General features: G+C 38.9%; 1 protein-coding gene across 1 annotated transcript; it reads right to left on the bottom strand.

The window, feature by feature from the left end:
* Positions 1–16,030: 16,030 nt before the first annotated feature.
* Positions 16,031–16,429, bottom strand: LOC306933751 (signal recognition particle 19 kDa protein-like; the record flags this gene model as incomplete). Its single annotated transcript, XM_079516058.1, has 1 exon — positions 16,031–16,429. One exon carries the CDS (start codon positions 16,427–16,429, stop codon positions 16,031–16,033), a length of 399 nt encoding a protein of 132 aa, XP_079372184.1.
* Between the last annotated feature and the right edge of the window lie 3,019 nt (positions 16,430–19,448).

Genomic DNA, 19,448 nt, shown 5'->3' with positions numbered 1-19,448 from the left:
CACTTTCACCTAGAAACGCCATTCACACTTTTTATAATTCAGCTTACTGTGGAGACACATGCTGGAACTTTTTACTTTGAAATGTTTTGTAGTTTCTGAGTTATTTAACTTAAACGCCCAATGCATTCTCAATGGCAATAGCACAAACTTTGGCATGCTACTAGTCCTACATACTTACACCTAGAAACCCCATTCAAACCTATTTAGGTTCATCTTACAGTGGCCATGTTTGCCTGAAAAGGAATCTTTGAAATGTTTCATAGTTTTAGAAATATAGTGCTTTCAAAATCGAGAACTTTATAATGGGGCTCAATGGCAGATATTGGCACGTCAAAAAAGCACTTTCACCTAGAAACGCCATTCACACTTTTTATAATTCAGCTTACTGTGGAGACACATGCTGGAACTTTTTACTTTGAAATGTTTTGTAGTTTCTGAGTTATTTAACTTAAACGCCCAATGCATTTCAATGGCAATAGCACAAACTTTGGCATGCTACTAGTCCTACATACTTACACCTAGAAACCCCATTCAAACCTATTTAGGTTCATCTTACGGTGGCCATGTTTGCCTGAAAAGGAATCTTTGAAATGATTCATAGTTTTAGAAATATAGTGCTTTCAAATTCGAGAACTTTATAATGGGGCTCAATGGCAGATATTGGCACGTCAAAAAAGCACTTTCACCTAGAAACGCCATTCACACTTTTTATAATTCAGCTTACTGTGGAGACACATGCTGGAACTTTTTACTTTGAAATGTTTTGTAGTTTCTGAGTTATTTAACTTAAACGCCCAATGCATTCTCAATGGCAATAGCACAAACTTTGGCATGCTACTAGTCCTACATACTTACACCTAGAAACCCCATTCAAACCTGTTTAGGTTCATCTTACGGTGGCCATGTTTGCCTGAAAAGGAATCTTTGAAATGTTTCATAGTTTTAGAAATATAGTGCTTTCAAATTCGAGAACTTTATAATGGGTCTCAATGGCAGATATTGGCACGTCAAAAAAGCACTTTCACCTAGAAACGCCATTTACACTTTTTATAATTCAGCTTACTGTGGAGACACATGCTGGAACTTTTTACTTTGAAATGTTTTGTAGTTTCTGAGTTATTTAACTTAAACGCCCAATGCATTCTCAATGGCAATAGCACAAACTTTGGCATGCTACTAGTCCTACATACTTACACCTAGAAACCCCATTCAAACCTATTTAGGTTCATCTTACGGTGGCCATGTTTGCCTGAAAAGGAATCTTTGAAATGATTCATAGTTTTAGAAATATAGTGCTTTCAAATTCGAGAACTTTATAATGGGGCTCAATGGCAGATATTGGCACGTCAAAAAAGCACTTTCACCTAGAAACGCCATTCACACTTTTTATAATTCAGCTTACTGTGGAGACACATGCTGGAACTTTTTACTTTGAAATGTTTTGTAGTTTCTCAGTTATTTAACTTAAACGCCCAATGCATTCTCAATGGCAATAGCACAAACTTTGGCATGCTACTAGTCCTACATACTTACACCTAGAAACCCCATTCAAACCTATTTAGGTTCATCTTACGGTGTACATGTTTGCCTGAAAAGGAATCTTTGAAATGTTTCATAGTTTTAGAAATATAGTGCTTTCAAATTCGAGAACTTTATAATGGGGCTCAATGGCAGATATTGGCACGTCAAAAAAGCACTTTCACCTAGAAACGCCATTCACACTTTTTATAATTCAGCTTACTGTGGAGACACATGCTGGAACTTTTTACTTTGAAATGTTTTGTAGTTTCTGAGTTATTTAACTTAAACGCCCAATGCATTCGAAATGGCAATAGCAAACTTTGGCATGCTACTAGTCCTACATGTATACTTACACCTAGAAACCCCATTCAAACCTATTTAGGTTCATCTTACAGTGGCCATGTTTGCCTGAAAAGGAATCTTTGAAATGTTTCATAGTTTTAGAAATATAGTGCTTTCAAATTCGAGAACTTTATAATGGGGCTCAATGGCAGATATTGGCACGTCAAAAAAGCACTTTCACCTAGAAACGCCATTCACACTTTTTATAATTCAGCTTACTGTGGAGACACATGCTGGAACTTTTTACTTTGAAATGTTTTGTAGTTTCTGAGTTATTTAACTTAAACGCCCAATGCATTCTCAATGGCAATAGCACAAACTTTGGCATGCTACTAGTCCTACATACTTACACCTAGAAACCCCATTCAAACCTATTTAGGTTCATCTTACGGTGGCCATGTTTGCCTGAAAAGGAATCTTTGAAATGATTCATAGTTTTAGAAATATAGTGCTTTCAAAATTGAGAGATTTATAATGGGGCTCAATGACAGATATTGGCACGTCAAAAAAGCACTTTCACCTAGAAACGCCATTCACACTTTTTATAATTCAGCTTACTGTGGAGACACATGCTGGAACTTTTTACTTTGAAATGTTTTGTAGTTTCTGAGTTTTTTAACTTAAACGCCCAATGCATTCTCAATGGCAATAGCACAAACTTTGGCATGCTACTAGTCCTACATACTTACACCTAGAAACCCCATTCAAACCTATTTAGGTTCATCTTACAGTGGCCATGTTTGCCTGAAAAGGAATCTTTGAAATGATTCATAGTTTTAGAAATATAGTGCTTTCAAATTCGAGAACTTTATAATGGGGCTCAATGGCAGATATTGGCACGTCAAAAAAGCACTTTCACCTAGAAACGCCATTCACACTTTTTATAATTCAGCTTACTGTGGAGACACATGCTGGAACTTTTTACTTTGAAATGTTTTGTAGTTTCTGAGTTATTTAACTTAAACGCCCAATGCATTCTCAATGGCAATAGCACAAACTTTGGCATGCTACTAGTCCTACATGTATACTTACACCTAGAAACCCCATTCAAACCTATTTAGGTTCATCTTACGGTGGCCATGTTTGCCTGAAAAGGAATCTTTGAAATTATTCATAGTTTTAGAAATATAGTGCTTTCAAAATTGAGAGATTTATAATGGGGCTCAATGGCAGATATTGGCACGTCAAAAAAGCACTTTCACCTAGAAACGCCATTTACACTTTTTATAATTCAGCTTACTGTGGAGACACATGCTGGAACTTTTTACTTTGAAATGTTTTGTAGTTTCCGAGTTATTTAACTTAAACGCCCAATGCATTCTCAATGGCAATAGCACAAACTTTGGCATGCTACTAGTCCTACATACTTACACCTAGAAACCCCATTCAAACCTATTTAGGTTCATCTTACGGTGGCCATGTTTGCCTGAAAAGGAATCTTTGAAATTATTCATAGTTTTAGAAATATAGTGCTTTCAAAATTGAGAGATTTATAATGGGGCTCAATGGCAGATATTGGCACGTCAAAAAAGCACTTTCACCTAGAAACGCCATTCACACTTTTTATAATTCAGCTTACTGTGGAGACACATGCTGGAACTTTTTACTTTGAAATGTTTTGTAGTTTCTGAGTTATTTAACTTAAACGCCCAATGCATTCTCAATGGCAATAGCACAAACTTTGGCATGCTACTAGTCCTACATACTTACACCTAGAAACCCCATTCAAACCCATTTAGGTTCATCTTACGGTGGCCATGTTTGCCTGAAAAGGAATCTTTGAAATGATTCATAGTTTTATAAATATAGTGCTTTCCAAATTGAGAGATTTATAATGTGGCTCAATGGCAGATATTGGCACGTCAAAAAAGCACTTTCACCTAGAAACGCCATTCACACTTTTTATAATTCAGCTTACTGTGGAGACACATGCTGGAACTTTTTACTTTGAAATGTTTTGTAGTTTCTGAGTTATTTAACTTAAACGCCCAATGCATTCTCAATGGCAATAGCACAAACTTTGGCATGCTACTAGTCCTACATACTTACACCTAGAAACCCCATTCAAACCTGTTTAGGTTCATCTTACGGTGGCCATGTTTGCCTGAAAAGGAATCTTTGAAATGTTTCATAGTTTTAGAAATATAGTGCTTTCAAATTCGAGAACTTTATAATGGGTCTCAATGGCAGATATTGGCACGTCAAAAAAGCACTTTCACCTAGAAACGCCATTTACACTTTTTATAATTCAGCTTACTGTGGAGACACATGCTGGAACTTTTTACTTTGAAATGTTTTGTAATTTCTGAGTTATTTAACTTAAACGCCCAATGCATTCTCAATGGCAATAGCACAAACTTTGGCATGCTACTAGTCCTACATACTTACACCTAGAAACCCCATTCAAACCTATTTAGGTTCATCTTACGGTGGCCATGTTTGCCTGAAAAGGAATCTTTGAAATGATTCATAGTTTTAGAAATATAGTGCTTTCAAATTCGAGAACTTTATAATGGGGCTCAATGGCAGATATTGGCACGTCAAAAAAGCACTTTCACCTAGAAACGCCATTCACACTTTTTATAATTCAGCTTACTGTGGAGACACATGCTGGAACTTTTTACTTTGAAATGTTTTGTAGTTTCTCAGTTATTTAACTTAAACGCCCAATGCATTCTCAATGGCAATAGCACAAACTTTGGCATGCTACTAGTCCTACATACTTACACCTAGAAACCCCATTCAAACCTATTTAGGTTCATCTTACGGTGGCCATGTTTGCCTGAAAAGGAATCTTTGAAATGTTTCATAGTTTTAGAAATATAGTGCTTTCAAATTCGAGAACTTTATAATGGGGCTCAATGGCAGATATTGGCACGTCAAAAAAGCACTTTCACCTAGAAACGCCATTCACACTTTTTATAATTCAGCTTACTGTGGAGACACATGCTGGAACTTTTTACTTTGAAATGTTTTGTAGTTTCTGAGTTATTTAACTTAAACGCCCAATGCATTCGAAATGGCAATAGCAAACTTTGGCATGCTACTAGTCCTACATGTATACTTACACCTAGAAATCCCATTCAAACCTATTTAGGTTCATCTTACAGTGGCCATGTTTGCCTGAAAAGGAATCTTTGAAATGTTTCATAGTTTTAGAAATATAGTGCTTTCAAATTCGAGAACTTTATAATGGGGCTCAATGGCAGATATTGGCACGTCAAAAAAGCACTTTCACCTAGAAACGCCATTCACACTTTTTATAATTCAGCTTACTGTGGAGACACATGCTGGAACTTTTTACTTTGAAATGTTTTGTAGTTTCTGAGTTATTTAACTTAAACGCCCAATGCATTCTCAATGGCAATAGCACAAACTTTGGCATGCTACTAGTCCTACATACTTACACCTAGAAACCCCATTCAAACCTATTTAGGTTCATCTTACGGTGGCCATGTTTGCCTGAAAAGGAATCTTTGAAATGATTCATAGTTTTAGAAATATAGTGCATTTAAAATTGAGAGATTTATAATGGGGCTCAATGACAGATATTGGCACGTCAAAAAAGCACTTTCACCTAGAAACGCCATTCACACTTTTTATAATTCAGCTTACTGTGGAGACACATGCTGGAACTTTTTACTTTGAAATGTTTTGTAGTTTCTGAGTTTTTTAACTTAAACGCCCAATGCATTCTCAATGGCAATAGCACAAACTTTGGCATGCTACTAGTCCTACATACTTACACCTAGAAACCCCATTCAAACCTATTTAGGTTCATCTTACAGTGGCCATGTTTGCCTGAAAAGGAATCTTTGAAATGATTCATAGTTTTAGAAATATAGTGCTTTCAAATTCGAGAACTTTATAATGGGGCTCAATGGCAGATATTGGCACGTCAAAAAAGCACTTTCACCTAGAAACGCCATTCACACTTTTTATAATTCAGCTTACTGTGGAGACACATGCTGGAACTTTTTACTTTGAAATGTTTTGTAGTTTCTGAGTTATTTAACTTAAACGCCCAATGCATTCTCAATGGCAATAGCACAAACTTTGGCATGCTACTAGTCCTACATGTATACTTACACCTAGAAACCCCATTCAAACCTATTTAGGTTCATCTTACGGTGGCCATGTTTGCCTGAAAAGGAATCTTTGAAATTATTCATAGTTTTAGAAATATAGTGCTTTCAAAATTGAGAGATTTATAATGGGGCTCAATGGCAGATATTGGCACGTCAAAAAAGCACTTTCACCTAGAAACGCCATTTACACTTTTTATAATTCAGCTTACTGTGGAGACACATGCTGGAACTTTTTACTTTGAAATGTTTTGTAGTTTCTGAGTTATTTAACTTAAACGCCCAATGCATTCTCAATGGCAATAGCACAAACTTTGGCATGCTACTAGTCCTACATACTTACACCTAGAAACCCCATTCAAACCTATTTAGGTTCATCTTACGGTGGCCATGTTTGCCTGAAAAGGAATCTTTGAAATTATTCATAGTTTTAGAAATATAGTGCTTTCAAAATTGAGAGATTTATAATGGGGCTCAATGGCAGATATTGGCACGTCAAAAAAGCACTTTCACCTAGAAACGCCATTCACACTTTTTATAATTCAGCTTACTGTGGAGACACATGCTGGAACTTTTTACTTTGAAATGTTTTGTAGTTTCTGAGTTATTTAACTTAAACGCCCAATGCATTCTCAATGGCAATAGCACAAACTTTGGCATGCTACTAGTCCTACATACTTACACCTAGAAACCCCATTCAAACCCATTTAGGTTCATCTTACGGTGGCCATGTTTGCCTGAAAAGGAATCTTTGAAATGATTCATAGTTTTAGAAATATAGTGCTTTCCAAATTGAGAGATTTATAATGGGGCTCAATGGCAGATATTGGCACGTCAAAAAAGCACTTTCACCTAGAAACGCCATTCACACTTTTTATAATTCAGCTTACTGTGGAGACACATGCTGGAACTTTTTACTTTGAAATGTTTTGTAGTTTCTGAGTTATTTAACTTAAACGCCCAATGCATTCTCAATGGCAATAGCACAAACTTTGGCATGCTACTAGTCCTACATACTTACACCTAGAAACCCCATTCAAACCTGTTTAGGTTCATCTTACGGTGGCCATGTTTGCCTGAAAAGGAATCTTTGAAATGTTTCATAGTTTTAGAAATATAGTGCTTTCAAATTCGAGAACTTTATAATGGGTCTCAATGGCAGATATTGGCACGTCAAAAAAGCACTTTCACCTAGAAACGCCATTTACACTTTTTATAATTCAGCTTACTGTGGAGACACATGCTGGAACTTTTTACTTTGAAATGTTTTGTAGTTTCTGAGTTATTTAACTTAAACGCCCAATGCATTCTCAATGGCAATAGCACAAACTTTGGCATGCTACTAGTCCTACATACTTACACCTAGAAACCCCATTCAAACCTATTTAGGTTCATCTTACGGTGGCCATGTTTGCCTGAAAAGGAATCTTTGAAATGATTCATAGTTTTAGAAATATAGTGCTTTCAAATTCGAGAACTTTATAATGGGGCTCAATGGCAGATATTGGCACGTCAAAAAAGCACTTTCACCTAGAAACGCCATTCACACTTTTTATAATTCAGCTTACTGTGGAGACACATGCTGGAACTTTTTACTTTGAAATGTTTTGTAGTTTCTCAGTTATTTAACTTAAACGCCCAATGCATTCTCAATGGCAATAGCACAAACTTTGGCATGCTACTAGTCCTACATACTTACACCTAGAAACCCCATTCAAACCTATTTAGGTTCATCTTACGGTGGCCATGTTTGCCTGAAAAGGAATCTTTGAAATCATTCATAGTTTTAGAAATATAGTGCTTTCAAATTTGAGACATTTATAATGGGGGTCAATGATTTTGGCAGCATCAGACCAATCACAGTGATGACTGTATGAGGCTGCTGCTGAGAGTGCCAAGAAGCTCCAGTGCAAGTCAGATGTTTGTTAGTGTCGGGGTACCTACCTGCTCTGCTGTGCTACGTAACCTTATGTACAGGTTCATGTGTAGGGCATCCGAGTCAATAAATTACATCGCTGTAATAACTGACCCTACACGCAGTTCGGTTAGGTTCTCATCTATAGATTGTGGAACCATTGGCGCACATGTTTGTATGTCAGAAACTGAACAGTGTGGGATATGTGCATTTTATTTAATTATTTTGTATCTTTATTTTTATTTTATATTTCCTGCTCTATTGTTTGTGATATGGATCTCCCTGGGTCTGAAATAAATATTTATATATATAGTGTGTGTGTGTTTGTGTGTTTGTGTGTGTGTGTGTGTGTGTGTGTGTGTGTGTGTGTGTGTGTGTGTGTGTGTGTGTGTGTGTGTGTGTGTGTGTGTGTGTGTGTGTGTGTGTGTGTGTGTGTGCACAAAAGGAAGTCTATAACAGGAAGGCAATTCCTGAACAGAAAGCTCTATTTCAAATCAAAATCTTATGGAAATGCCACAGGCCTGCCTACTTCTGAACTGGAGGTGAACAAAAGGCAGAGTGCAAAAAACACGTTCAAATCCCACTGTGGTCATTTTTTTCCTTTTTTGGTTAAAGTTAGGTATGGGCTTTTTATAACAAATACTATAATTATAATGACAAAAATAATAATACAGAGAATGACCAGGGTTCTATCCGTTTTCCGCAGCTATCTAGTGGGTTCTAGTGGGGTGTTGGTGACAGGCTGACACCCTACTACTTTCAGATCTGCAAAACGCAGCAAAAAACGCACCAGTGCGCAACCACCTTTAGGCTTGTCTGACCATTAATGGGATCTGAAGTAATGTAGTTAATTATCACAAAAGGAAAATAACTTTAAGGATATTTCCATGAGGCTTCATTCACTAGTTGAGGTCAAGGTGTCACGCCCTACTCCGCTTCTCATTTGTTCTGAGGGTGGGTAAGCCAATCAGAGGCGGAGTAGAAGTGACAGCTCACAGTATGCATTTTGTTTAACCTGTGTAAATGTTTAAAATGTGTCAATTTGAAATACAGAAAATACAAGATCTGATAATATACAAATTGCATCTGATTTTGTCCCGTCCCAGCCAAATACAAATGACAAAAAAAGGATTTGAAATACATGCATCTAAAGTACTGCCCGTCTCTGGATACAGAGACGCCAGGGTGAAGTGCTTAACACCATTGCAGATCTTCTGTCGTACTTAGCGAATTTCTTTATTGTGAAATTACTTCACACAGTAGAATAGAATACAGCTGCTCTCAGTGTGTTTAGGGTCTTTTGTGTGTACTCAATGGGCCCTGTGATATGTGGCCACTACATGTCCACTGATGACCGTGTGGACACAACGGTGACCCCCTGCCCTCCGGCCAGTGACCAGGGGCCCCCGGGAGACGAGAGGTTGAGGAGATAGCAACCGCTTAACTTGTGGCCCCGGGGGTCACAGGTTACTCGGGAGTCAAAGCACTGACCACCACGCACTGCCTGGAAAGACAGTGGTCAGCGACATCCTCCTCAGATGTCTTGCATTGTTTCAATATGAGACAAAATGGATGTGTGCTAATTGAGGGGTCGCTGTCTGATTTCTGATCATTTTAATAATAATAATACCTGCAATTTATATAGCACTAAGTATTCAAAGTCGCTTGTGTTTAACATTTTGATGACAGGAAATCTGTGTTGCCTATATAGATAATTGATTTGGCAGATTGTACCTCCTCACTCCCACATTGTCGGCCTTGTAAACAGTGACATCAGATATTCAAAATGTAAAAAATAAAATAAATAAATAAATAAATGTGCAAACATTTTCAATAATGTTGAGCAGAGCGTGTAGATTGGGTATTTTCACCGGCATACGACAAAGTATAAAATAGGGCTTAGCCACATCCCTATTCTGAGGGGAACATTTGCCAAAAATAACGAATATATCGAGTATAATGTGACAACGTGACCTGTTGTGATCTTGTAGATCAGCTATGTTTTCGTGAAGCAATTTTGGTGTGTAAACAGAAAAAGCTGTCAAAGTAGAGTTGTAACTCGTGTCCGTGGTTAAACTTGCACAAAAGATTGTGATTCTAATATCGGCTGCTATTCTAACTCCTTCATTTTATTGCAGTTTTGAGCCATACACCTTATGTATTATTATTATTATTTTACATATTAAATTAGGAATATTTGTCATTTCTGTCTTGTTTCCCTTCTTTCTCTTTTCTCTAAGACTTTCTTGAAACTGCAAATGCTGGGAGCTTAGTCAAATAATGTAGTTTTTAAACCTGTAAGAAAACCTAAAAATGTACCCTCATTATAAAATGAAAACAGATCTTGAGAATTACTTTTTATTTCAGATATGGCCTTGGCGAACAGAAATAAATGCCTACATTGTTTTGTATTTCCCTTTTTTGTGTGTTTACACGAGGACACACACACACACACACACACAAACACACACACACACACACAAACACACACACACACACACACACACACACACACACACACACACACACACACACACACATTTACATGCTTAACAGCCTATTGTGGTGGTGGCAGTCTGGCCCGTGTTCTTCCAAAAGGCTGCAACCGAACTAAGCTCAAGGGTAAATAGTGACTTGGTTTTTAGGGCATGGGGTGTTTTCGCCGCTATTAAACCGGCTAAATGTGTGTAAACGGAGCAGAGGGCAGCTGGACACACTGACTGTGAGGCCTGTGGGAATGGACAGGTGACTCCCATATACACTAGCAGTGCTGGATAAAACCACGGTAGGCTATACTTGAGTCAAAGTATAGATACTCCTGGTCAAATGTTACTCAACTACATTACATTACATTACAGTCATTTAGCAGACGCTTTTATCCAAAGCGACTTACAATAAGTGTATTCAACATAGGTAGGGAACAAAAACTACTAATCACCAGAAGTCTTTAGTGCATTTTCTGCAAAAACAAGCAACCAAGAGTATACCTAGCGCTAAGGTAAAAGTGCAATATATCAGCTACCTATTTCCTTAACCAGATGAGACAAAATAGCTAAATCAAATGAGCATGAGCTAAAACAATTAAGTGTATCGACTAAACAAGATCCAATAAACAATACAACAATAGAAGACAAGCGTTCGTACAACTAGTTAACAACAAGTAGGTCAGGCAGAGAGGAAGGGTAGTGTTTCCTGAAGAGGTGGGTTTTCAACCTGCGGCGAAATATGAAAGGTGAAAGATGCTCAGTCAAATTTGTACTTGTAATTTAAAGGGGCATTCCACTCATTTTCAACATTTTACTATGTCATTAATTTACCATAGAGCTGTTGTGTGGAAATAATAAAAAAGTCCCCCCATTCTGTGTTTCCTAGAACTAGAGGTCTGAAAAAAATCATTAACTTCACCATGTTAATGATTTTTTTCATAATTACAGTTCTAGGAAACACAGAATGGGGGGACTTTTTTATTATTTCCAAACAACAGCTCTATGGTATATTAATGATTAATTATGTTATAATTTAGCTATTGAAAAATAGCAGATCTACAAGCTCATAGCTATGAACTTGTAGGTCTGCTATTTTTGAAAAATCGTTAAAATGTGTCTCAAATCTTTCCGAAAATTGTCATTATTTAGGAGTACGTGCTTCATGAATTAAATTAATAACTACATAAGAACAGTACTCAAGTAAATTGTACCTTGTTACTGTCCAACACCACTGCACTATATTATATATATACACATGACATGATGCGTTCGGTAGCCCACTACGCCCACACTCTGTACTGACTGAAGATTCAAGAGGGTTTAATTTAGGCTAGCAGCATATATCTGGATTTATAGAAGTGCAGTAAGAAATAGACACACACGCACGCACGCACGCATACGCACACACACGTACATTATTGCAAGTAACAGCATGCATACATCACGGTATGCTCATGCTGTTAGTTTGCAATAATGTGCACATATGTGATTGTTATATATATATATATATATATATATATATATATATATATATATATATATTAATGCAGCATAGTACCACTGAGTGAGTGATTAGGCCTGGAATCAAATTTAACTAGGCTATCAAAATGTCAACGCATCTCAGAATAGCCGATTATGACAAAATGGATGGTCTATATTATAATGTGGATTGTGGATAAAATGTAGTTCATGGTCTGTCACGTTCTGAAAATAGCAGATCTACAAGCTCACAACACATCGCATCCGCAGCGGTTATTTTCGCTATATTCATACAAAGAGGCAAACATCGGCCATAAATGTGGGATGTCCAACATGTCATTTGCAATGGGATTATGGCGTGTGACAGCTCTGACATGCATCCCGTCATGCCGTGAAAAGCCACGGCTGTCCATTTTCGTAAATTTGCTGAGGCACATTATTTACAGAAGCCGCCCAATCACAACAACAGACATTGCGTTGACCCCGACTTCCAGCAGGATTACGGAACGCTGCATGCGTTTCCAAAATAATAACACATCTGCATGCTTCTCATCTCCTCGGCCAAGTATAGCTGCCCGATTGGCTATTCTCTCCCAAGTGTGCGGGTAATGGTCTATATGGAGAGCACATTTCCTTATCAGTGTCTCGCACGCTGTCTGAATCTGTTATCACAATGGGCCAGATCTGTGCAGGCAGCCCCTCGCTCTCCCCATCCCCGCCGAGGCGCCTATGAAAAAGAATTTCTGGAGCTGGGTGCCAAGCGATAGGCCCTGAGCTCTTTATCCCCTTAAAGCCAATTCACACTCTGCATGTTTAAATATCTCGGCGCAACCCCTGCCCTCCCTACTCCTGTCCTCCACGCCTCCCCTCCACCCTCTCTCTCTCTCTCTCTCTCTGTCTGTCTCTTTTCCTAGCTCTCCGCCGCTGCGGTTTGGTGGGCCCGCCGGAGCGGAGCTGACCTGCAGCCTGGGTGGGTGGGATGCAGGTGCAGGCCGGTCGGAGGAGGGGAGAGGCCCCTATTGTTGGGCTGGACAGCAGCCTCTCCTCTTCTGGAGCACTCCGTAATGGGGGCGCCCACGGACAATCCCACTTTCTAATCTGATTATGCAAATGACTACTTCAAAAAGCAACATGCTGTAACCCTTACCCAGTGGCAGAGAGAGAGAGAGAGAGAGAGAGGGGGGGGGGGGGGGGGGGGGGGCGGGAGAGTGAAGAGCATAAAGCACCACGGAAGAAGGCATCATGGAAAAGAGATGATGGGGAAAGGGAGGTGAAGAAGAGTATATAGATTTGGGTTCCCAAGTAGTTGGACCAGTCGCGGTTAACCACATGAACTGTAGCGGTAGTGGGCTGAACATTGTGCAATGTGATTTATAGCATGTTATGTAGACAGCACTATAATTGCATTGTATGTAGTCATAGCACGTCATAGTACATATGTATAGCATAGTATAGTATATATGTATAGTTTATATGTATAGTTTCATTAGATATTCCACTGTTACGTTCTTAGTTTACGCATGTTTCATGATAAATGCTTTTTTTAATGTGATGTATTCCCATGCTTTTTTGTTCTTGCTTAATGTAAATCGCTCTGGATTAAGAGCGTCTGCTAAATGCCTAAATTGTAAATTGTAATTGTTGCAAAGATAGCAGCTCCACAAATTCACAATGCATCGACAACACGTGTGAGCTTATAGATAGCCTATACTCGGCAAATACATTTAGTGTAGTGATTTAGTGAGGGGGCCGCAACAGGTTGCATGTTCATCCTCTGTTCCAATTAAGCAATATTACACAAGATTAAGAGGGTGTGCTTTACGGTCTTCTGCGCTGCTTACGGAGCTCACCATATCAGCGTGTTCCTGCAACGACATGATGTCGCCACTAGACCAAAAATGTTCCAAGAAAATCGCTTGAAAAAAGGAAAAGATGCCGCACAGCTCGTAGTCACGATGCAAGAAACTTTTATTTAACCGACATTTCGGCAAACAAAATGCCTTCTTCGGGATATGACACAAAATGGGTAAAACTACTATTTATAGAGATTGGGACAAAGGTGCACTCATCAGGGAGTGTCCTCAATCTGACCAACACCCAAAGTGGGCAATTGGTTGCTGGCAACAATTATAGCTTTATTTATACATCAATATAGAGAAATAATATATATAAATATAAACAACATCGAAATGCAACAGGTCAGTCGAGACAGATATATGTATAGAATTGCAAAATAGTAAATAGCCTACAATAATAAAAACAACCAACAAACAAACAAACAAAGAGAAATCGCTAGCATATACTGTAGCAACCCAGTTCCGCACTGGGGATCAGCACCGCTGATTTTTATGTTTTGATTATGGTGTTCCATCATTGGTCGTTTAAGCAAGGCCGGACAGCTACTTCAACCAACCAGATTGCTTCCTCGAAAAGACCTGTTGTATTTTACTCATTATTTTTACTCATTATTGCTAAGTTTCAATCCAGTTTCCTGGACGTTTGCTCCACAACAAGGGGAGGTCTGTCTGTGGACATACACTGCACATTTAATGAAGTAACAGCGGCCACTGACTTAATCAACAGGCCATTCAAATCAATATTCAAATGCTTATTGTTTTTCCAGATGCCCCCTAGCTCAATCCAACGTTTAAAAGGAATCTACATTGTTAATGAGGGGGCCAAGATGCCAAGTGTGAGGTTTCAGACAGCCTTGCACTGCGGTAGGAGGGAGGTGTCCTTTTCCAGGAACAACAACGGTGCCAGTCTCACTGGCTCCTATAAAGACTGCCTGAGCTCATGCATTCACACAGCATTGACCCCTGTGGCCCCGCACTGAAATCAGCTGCCCTTATTTCCAGTGGTGGAAAGTAACTCAGTACATTTACTTAAGTACAGTACTTAAGTACAAATTTGAGGTATTTGTACTTTGCTTGAGTATATTTCCAAATACTTTTACTTCTACTTCACTACATCTCGGATCTAAATATTGATACATTTTACTCCACTACATTTATTTGAAAACTTTAGTTAATGGTTAATGTGGTTAAACGCTAACGTGACATGGATGCGTTCCAGGTCTCAATGGATTAATATAGTTACTTTGTAGATTTTGATTATTATTACAAAACCATGAACCACTTCAGCCCCATCTATATACATTTCGGCCATTTGAAAATAGCAGTTCTACAAGCTCACAATGCATCGCGATGCGACACATTGTGAGCTTGTAGATCGGCTGTTTCCATCACTGCTTATTTCTACCAATAAATAAGTCTCTCTCTGAGGCAGAGCTGGGATGTATTCGCAACACCGGTAGGCCTACCTCTGAGATAGGCCATACCATAGAGATAGACCATACCATATATAGTAGCCATACCATTTTGGAAATATTTGAATCCTTGAAAAACTAAAATAAAGATGTCGTCACACTACGATATCATCATCACAATATCAAGATCGAGGTATTTGGACAAAATATTGTGACATTTGATTTTGTCCATACCTCCAGTGAATTTTCCATTTTGCCCATATATGGAGATGTCTCTTGTCTTTGTCCCTTTTAAGCCCGTATGAACATCTCAGTATCTTCTGTCTGTCTGTCTGTGTCCCTTTTAAGCTCATCTGGAGTTCCGTGTCAGCCATGACCAAATATGGATCGAGTCCACGCCAGTCTGTGATTGTACTCCATCCCAGCAATCCATGACGACATAATTTCGTCATGGCGACATTATGATGACGTCCTCCAGTGACGTTCAGGACTAGGCCAGATCACAGCCCATATGGGGATGATCTTTACGTCATTTCCAGGACGTCTTCAGCAGTTTAAATAATATAGCGGTTCTCGGGAGGTGGACGGTTCTCGAGATATGATGTGAGAGGCAACACTCAAATAAAAGCTCAAATGGCATTTCTGCTAGAAGTGTTAATTTCTTCTGAAGATTTTGATTGTCTTGTCTGAATAACACAACATTTAGTCTGTTTAGTCTTAAACAGACTAAATATCAAAATCTTAGTCTTTTAGTTTTAGTCTTAATGCAATGTTAATTTTGCCAGAAAATATTTTTTCTTAGTCTTTTAGTTTTCATTAACACACCATTTAGTCTTAGTCCTATTTAGTCTTCTGAAATTGTTTAGTCTTAGTCTAGTCGACTAAAAATAAAACCCTTAGTCTTTTATTCTAGTCAACAAAATTAACACTGCTGCTAGCGATTCCTTCTTTCTCGTCTTCCCCGCTGCTGCTCCCCGCCCTCCTGCAGGGCTCGAGTCTTCAACCTTGGGATCATCTCCGCAACGTAGAACATCAGGTCATCGCGAGAGGAGAACCTGTCCTGACAGAGGCTGCCATCTTCCTGCTTGAGCTGAACCCTGACCCTGCCCCTGAACTGGGCGTCCCGCTCCCTAGGATGCGTCTTGTTCTCCACATAGACGCTCATCCCAGCAGCCGTCAGTACATCACGGATCTCTGCACACATGGGATTCTCCACAGCCTTCTCTGAGGCGATCCTACGACCCTCCGCTCGCTTCTTCTTATTGTTTATGTACACCGGGTAGATACAGACAAACCTCTCTTTATTAGCATCATTTGTAGTTAAATATGCCATTATTAGGACAGTTGTCTTCTTTGTCTGCCCTGGACACTTCTTTCCGGGAACTTGATCCTATTATAATGAATCACCAGCATTATGGCTCTGCATTCATAATATATAGACTACAACTGCAGGCAACGTACAGATCTGACGCGTCGTGAATCGTGACATATTGATGACGAACCCATATATGGTGCTTGCTCTGGATGTAACTGATGCTAGTAAGCGCCTGGGGTTGCCATGGCTCCCATGACGTCAGACGTCCGTGTCAGGGGACAGGGATTTTGTGCCTTTAAAAGTTAAACTAAAATGATGTTTATTTGCAGTGAGTTGTGCAGTTATGGGAGAAGCTATACTTTATAATTTTTCTGTTATTTTTACAACACATTTGTACAGTAAGTCATCTGATCAGCTGCTCAACGGATGTTTTCATTCATTCACATAAAGAAAGGGGCGGGTCAAGCAGTGTGCAGGCCTTTGAGCTACACTCACTCTCAGACTCCCACATTCCATTCCCAGTACACACATGTCTTCATTCTCTCATCAGGCCAACAGCATTGGTGTTTGTTTTTGTGTTTGTTTAATCAAAGGATTTATTAAAAGCAGAAAAAAAAAAATCACCCTGTAGTGAGTTGCACTCTTATCAGAATACATCATCATCTTATTGCGGCCAATCACAACCTTCGTCTCCGTCTTCGATGTTTGTGTTTACACAAACACTCAAAGCTAGCCATTCAATGTCAACGGCATTCAATGTTTGTGTTAACAAACTGTGTGCACAAACCCTCAAAGCTGGACACACTAGCGCCCCTCAAAAAGGCAAGCTTAACTGATAAGAGGCAGAAGTTAAGCAGTCCAAAAATACAAAATCATACTCGTGTGAAGTGAGGGGCGCTCTTATGATCATACATCATCGTACATCATCATACATCACATTCCGTGCTCAGCCAATAAAATCAAAATGTCATTCCGGCCAATCACTTTTGATTTGATGATTGACGTTGCTACCTTGGTTAAAAGACAACCACAAAGATGCCTAGTAGGGAAACGAGGACCCGCCCACACCTCCCGAATCTACAGACAAATCTACAGCCTAAAATAAAGTTTGATTGCACCTAAAATAAAGTTTGATTGTTGCACTTTATCAGCATGTTCTTTTGTCGTTCTATGGCATGTCATGATCTAGTAATTGTTTTTCATTACAACTTTTATATATATATTTTTCTCTTTATATTAAAACTGCGAGGGCTGTCTGAGAACGACCTAGAGAGAGAAAACAACACACTTTGTTTATTAGATTAATACAAAAAAAGTAATAGAATAATTGCTATAAGAAAATATTCAATAGTTGCAGCCTACTACAGAAGATCTACATTTAGATTTAGGCTATGGCCATGTTTGGATACAGTACAGTAATACAAACACTCGATGCTGGCTGTATCACACAATTTCCAATTCAAAGGAGCATTATTGGCATGAGAAAACATATGTTTATATTGTCAAAGAAAGTGTCAATATATAATAAAAACAGTTGAAAATGGGGCAAGTATCTACGGTTGGAGGGGGTACAGCATTTTGTAAACAGAGCTGTCACATTGTCAAACACGACTACGCAAGGACCCACACACACACACACACACACACACACACACACACACACACACACACACACACACACACACACACACACACACACACACACACACACACACACACACACACACACACACACACACACACACACACAGCAGTGTGCTAAAGTGCATTTATTTCACCACTTTAATGATGATACAAGGCAATCTTTCACTACTACAAGGTCATTGTTACATAAATTTAAGATAAGGGAAGGATCGAAGACCAATCAATCATCTGGACTCTGGAGGAGTCCCGTTGAGGAGAATTTGTAAGAATGTAATAGAGTACAAATACTCAAGTCAGAATTAAGGACTGTAAAACCTTTTAAACTAAGTATATTAAACTTTATCTTTAATGTTATAATGTTAAACTGTAATTCTATATTAATACCTTTTAAGGATAAATACTTTAGAGGAAAACTACAATACTGAAATGAGAGAATTAGGCAGAGTAAAAGTATCAGAGTATACCAGAATACCTTAGAATGAGTTTGACACAGACACGGAAGAAGAAGTCCACACACCAGAGCTAAGGATTTTCCACTTGATATATATTATCAATTACATCGGGAGAGAAATGGCAGGTCCGTACAGCGTTAAAAAGATCTCTCCATGACACATCATCAGTGACAACATTTTATACTACATAAGTCATAACATCCTTTGGACATGGGGAAGTAATGTATTTGAGTTCAGAGGGTAACCAAAAGTGAATAATAGCGGCACCTATAGCTGGGAGGTGTACTTGGCATATTACAATTGACGGCCAAGCCGACTAATATAACATTAATAAGACGTAAATAGGAGAGCGAGGGAGACATGAAGTCTACCTAGCTACAAGGTCAAATAACATGGGTGTTTTGGCAAACAGGAGAAAACAATACTTTATCTTCCCGCCAGCTGGGGGGAGAATTAATACTTATCTAAACGCTGGGCAGAAATGAGATGTAAACTCAGTGGCACACAGGGCATGAAGATACAAAGTTATTGGGAACATGTAACCAAATCCCACAAAATAACAGATCTACAAGTCCCAAAAACCTATCAGTCATTATTGTAAATAAGAAAATCTGTATGTGGACTGTGGGCTACCTTTTACCACCAAAAGGTGTTCTTAATGGTCTGCCTGGTTAAATAAAGGTTTAAGAGAAAGTTTCTAGGTATGTTTTGAAGAGAATGTTTACATCATGTTAGCATTTTCTTGAAAATGGCGATATCACGTTAACCTGACTCTGCCAGCTGGTGGTAGCAGTGAGTTCCTCCATCTGGTCTCTCTCGGGCAGAGACGATGTACTCCGAACAAAATCTGATCGGAGCGATATGCGGCCCTAGGTGTTGATCCCGCGATCAACGCGAGACTGGTGACGTATTGTAGCTGTGCCACAGCGCAAATGTAAACA

This window comes from Electrona antarctica, assembly GCF_951216825.1.
Source record: "Electrona antarctica genome assembly, chromosome: 12".
In the NCBI taxonomy this organism is placed as follows: Eukaryota; Metazoa; Chordata; class Actinopteri; order Myctophiformes; family Myctophidae; genus Electrona; species Electrona antarctica.
The sequence above is the reverse complement of the archived record's forward strand: the minus strand, read 5'-3'. Positions and strand labels throughout refer to the sequence as shown.